Raw genomic sequence first — 3,600 nt, forward strand, 5'->3', positions numbered from 1 at the left:
TCGTCGACAAATAGAAAATCTTATTCCACACTAGAAACGAAGAAACAATTTCAGTTACACTTCAAGTAACTTGAAGGAAAAGAACAAACGAAAATACAAGAATTCAAGCACAAGAAACCTTTGCAACACCCATATTTATTCAAGAAAATGCGTGATATGTAAGAGCTCGGCAGACGGCATAAAACTACGGGCACTTGCGTTTGTTATTACGAGTTGTCATGGTTGCATAGCAAGCACAGGCCTCATAATTTCCAGACGTGCCCGGCGGAACGCAGTTGCACCTGGCGCAGCATGTGCCGCAAGCCCTCTTGCACAGTCTCGGCCTCGACGACAATTTGCACCTCACCTCACAGGCTCCCCCGCAGTCTGCATGCTCGGAAAAACAATAACTACAGTATCACTATTAACTCGTAAAAAACGAAAACGAACCGCATGAAAACGCAGTAAGTACAGCAGTGGTTCTTCAAAGTTAAGTTTATCGATTCCAAAAATATAGCTTACCCATTTTCGGGACGGAATTCACAGTTCCTGAAACGGCCTTACTAATCTGCAAGATCCATATCATAAAGTCACCAAAACTTGGAAATTTTAAATTAAACTCAGCTTATAGCAAGCATCGTGATTAGAGAACTAAAATTGAAGATACATGCTTATGTAATACAACTACCGGTTGATTTACTTGAAATGATTGGACTTGATGCATGACAAGCAGAGTGAGCAAGATTGAAGCAATAAGAACTCTGAAACCAGCCATTAAATTTTATTATTTTCGATATGAAATATTTCGAGAAATTAACAGAAAACGAGTTAAATTTTTTTGTATCTGAAGAAAGTGAGACAACGAGGGGACTATTTATAGGACAAATTTTAATCAATAATGGAAGAAGAGGCCGGGAAGGGTGATACGAGGACATATAGAAACTCGGGAAAGTTAGTACATGCATGCAAATAGACAACGCAGAGCCCTCCAATAATGCAGCCTACCGACTCAAATAAACAAAAAATACAATTTTTTTCAATAATAAATTGTGGGCCAAATTTTTTGTCAAAATGCACAAGGAATTTATTTATTTTTATTATTATTAATTTTTTTTTTTGTGATCTTCCTGCATGCCTCTTCTTATATATACAAATTACGAGAGTGATGGTTTAGAAATTGGCAAAAATTTGTGTGAGGTGGTCTCACGAATTGTATTGTGTGAGATATATTTCTTATTTGGGTCATCCATGAAAAAATATTACTTTTTATGCTAACAATGTTACTTTTTATTGTGAATATCGGTTGGGTTGACCCGTCTCACAGATAAAAATTTGTGAGACCGTCTCACAAGAGACATGCTATTAGAAAATATATTAAAAATTTATACTTTTTTAATATTCAAAATATATCAAGTCGTAATTCCAACCCCAATTTTTTTTTTTTTTTGGCAAATTATTGGAGATAAGGGAGCATTTGATTACATTGTACTTGTACTCTTTTATTTGCATGTATATTTAATTTTTAAATAAACATTTTTTTTGTCTTTTTTAAGTTATAAATTTCATGTTTATCCACTGATTTAATATTTATTGTTCCATGAAGCACACCAAAAGAGGATAAGAATATATAATAGTATACTGAGAAAGTGTCTTTTGTTATATTGTATACATATCAAGACAGAGGTGTGAATAGTTTTGGTGAGGTTTTTTTTAAAATATTTTTAAATTGTTTTTACATCAATATATTAACAAAATGTCAGATTTTTAATATAATGTGTCCTAAGCTCCAAGTGTTGAGTTCTATATTTGGTACATTTTATTGAAAAACTCTCATTTTATTTGTTTTTTTTTCAAATTAAATATTTCAAAATTGAACTTTAGTTCCTAAATATTTTTCATAATTATACTGGGAAAAAACTTGTGTGAGACGATCTCACATGTCGTATTTTGTGATACAGATATCTTATTTAGGTCATCCATGAAAAAATATTATTTTTTATGCTAAGAGTATTACTTTTTAATGTGAATATTGATAGGGTTGACCCGTCTTACAGATAAAGATTCGTGAGACCGTCTCACAAAATACACACTCATTGTATGATTATGATTTAAATATAAACTAAATTGATTATAAAAAATATTGTACAATCACTCAACGCATGATTTTGATGAAATATAAATTAAATTAATTATAAAAAAGATTGTATAATTACTCAACGTACCTCATTTTCAATTGAGATGGGACGATACTCTTGAAATTAAGTAATGTATATTATTATTAGTAGTAGGTTGTCCCCCTTCACACTCGAAACCAAACAAAATCATCAATCTTTATTCCTTCGAACTCTCTTCGTTTTCTGCTTTACAGCTGTTTTCTTTCTGTAAATCTCTTATCTTTATTTAAACTTTAAAATTTTCCCCCAAAAAAAATGAAACTGATAATGATAAATCGAGACATAGTGCGTTTATTGGTAAAGGTGCGTATTTGTTGTTATATAAGATGTATTATATTATATGCTATAAAAAGAGTAGAACTTTCAAGTCTTTTAGAACAGCTATTATATTTGTCAAGAAAATTTAAAGGTAACATGTCTCTTGTGATACGGTCTCACGATTCTTTATCTGAAAGACAGATCAACCCTATTGATATTCACAATAAAAAGTAATACTCTTAGCGTAAAAAGTAATAGTTTTTCATGGATGACCTAAATAAGAGATCTGTCTCACAAAATACGACCCGTGAGACCCTTTCACACAAGTTTTTGCCATTTTCTAAAATTATATATATTTATAATATATATATATATAAATGATTAAATGAGCTGCATAGAATTCTAATTTGATTAAAATACGATGTTAATAAAAAAAATTACAATTTATATGTAATGTTTTCTTTGAAAAATATAGAAATGGATAAAAAAAATATTTTCGGAAAAAGGGATTTTGGAGAGTGGGGTAACATAATGATGATAGATTTCTTTTTTGTACAATAAAAAACCTATTTTTAGGCTCATTTCTAAGTGTTAATTAATAATTTGATTATGTTTTTGTTCCTTATAGGCGAATGCTACATTTATTTATATTAGTTACTCTGCACATACGATGCATGTGTACAACATATTATGCGTCTGTATACAATCTTTTTTATCATTATTGATGGACTAAAATAAAATCTGACAAATTATGAAAAGACTAAATTGATATTTGAATTGTTGAAATAAAAAAATTAAAAATAAAAGTGTGTGTTGAAATTTAAAACAAAAAAAAATATAATATTAGTATCGTATAAGGGTAAAGTTGAAAAAAAAAGTTGATGTCCTTGGATGGTTACTATCATGTCCTCAACTTTAATAAAATTTAATAGATGATCAACTAATGAGGATGACTAGAAAATATTAATGTCTCTTATTGTGAGGTTGTGGGTTTTTATATAAACTTACACAATGACTTAATTTCTTTTTTAAAATTTAGAATTTAAAACTTGTGCATTATATTTATTTGAATAAATAAATATAATATTTTTAATACACTAAAATTTTAGTAATCATTCAATGATTTCACTATATTAAAATTTCATATTTTTTTTTCAATTTTAATATAATTAATCACTCGAAGTGTTAA

The 3,600-nt window shown here is 29.1% G+C and overlaps 1 protein-coding gene across 2 annotated transcripts; it reads right to left on the reverse strand.

Annotated features, from left to right (window-relative positions):
• LOC142538918 (snakin-2-like) lies at positions 1–920 on the reverse strand. 2 transcript variants are annotated; one of them, XM_075644209.1, is made up of 3 exons: positions 680–920; positions 502–547; positions 1–366 (listed from the first exon to the last, which is right to left on the reverse strand). In XM_075644209.1, exons 1-3 carry the CDS (start codon positions 752–754, stop codon positions 185–187), a joined length of 303 nt encoding a protein of 100 aa, XP_075500324.1. In that variant the 5' UTR covers positions 755–920; the 3' UTR covers positions 1–184. The 2 variants fall into 2 exon arrangements, with proteins under 2 accessions (XP_075500324.1, XP_075500323.1); XM_075644208.1 differs by having other exon boundaries at positions 668–913.
• Positions 921–3,600: the final 2,680 nt, after the last annotated feature.

The sequence above is a fragment of the Primulina tabacum genome, chromosome 3, assembly GCF_025594145.1.
Source record: "Primulina tabacum isolate GXHZ01 chromosome 3, ASM2559414v2, whole genome shotgun sequence".
NCBI lineage: Eukaryota > Viridiplantae > Streptophyta > Magnoliopsida > Lamiales > Gesneriaceae > Primulina > Primulina tabacum.

Coding starts and splice junctions, on each gene's coding strand:
- LOC142538918 (XM_075644208.1), bottom strand. CDS start 754: ATGGCTGGTTTCAGAGTTCTTATTGCTTCAATCTTGCTCACTCTGCTT. Junction 548..667: donor CATTTCAAGTAAATCAACCG/GTAGTTGTATTA, acceptor TGGATCTTGCAG/ATTAGTAAGGCCGTTTCAGG. Junction 367..501: donor GAATTCCGTCCCGAAAATGG/GTAAGCTATATT, acceptor CCGAGCATGCAG/ACTGCGGGGGAGCCTGTGAG.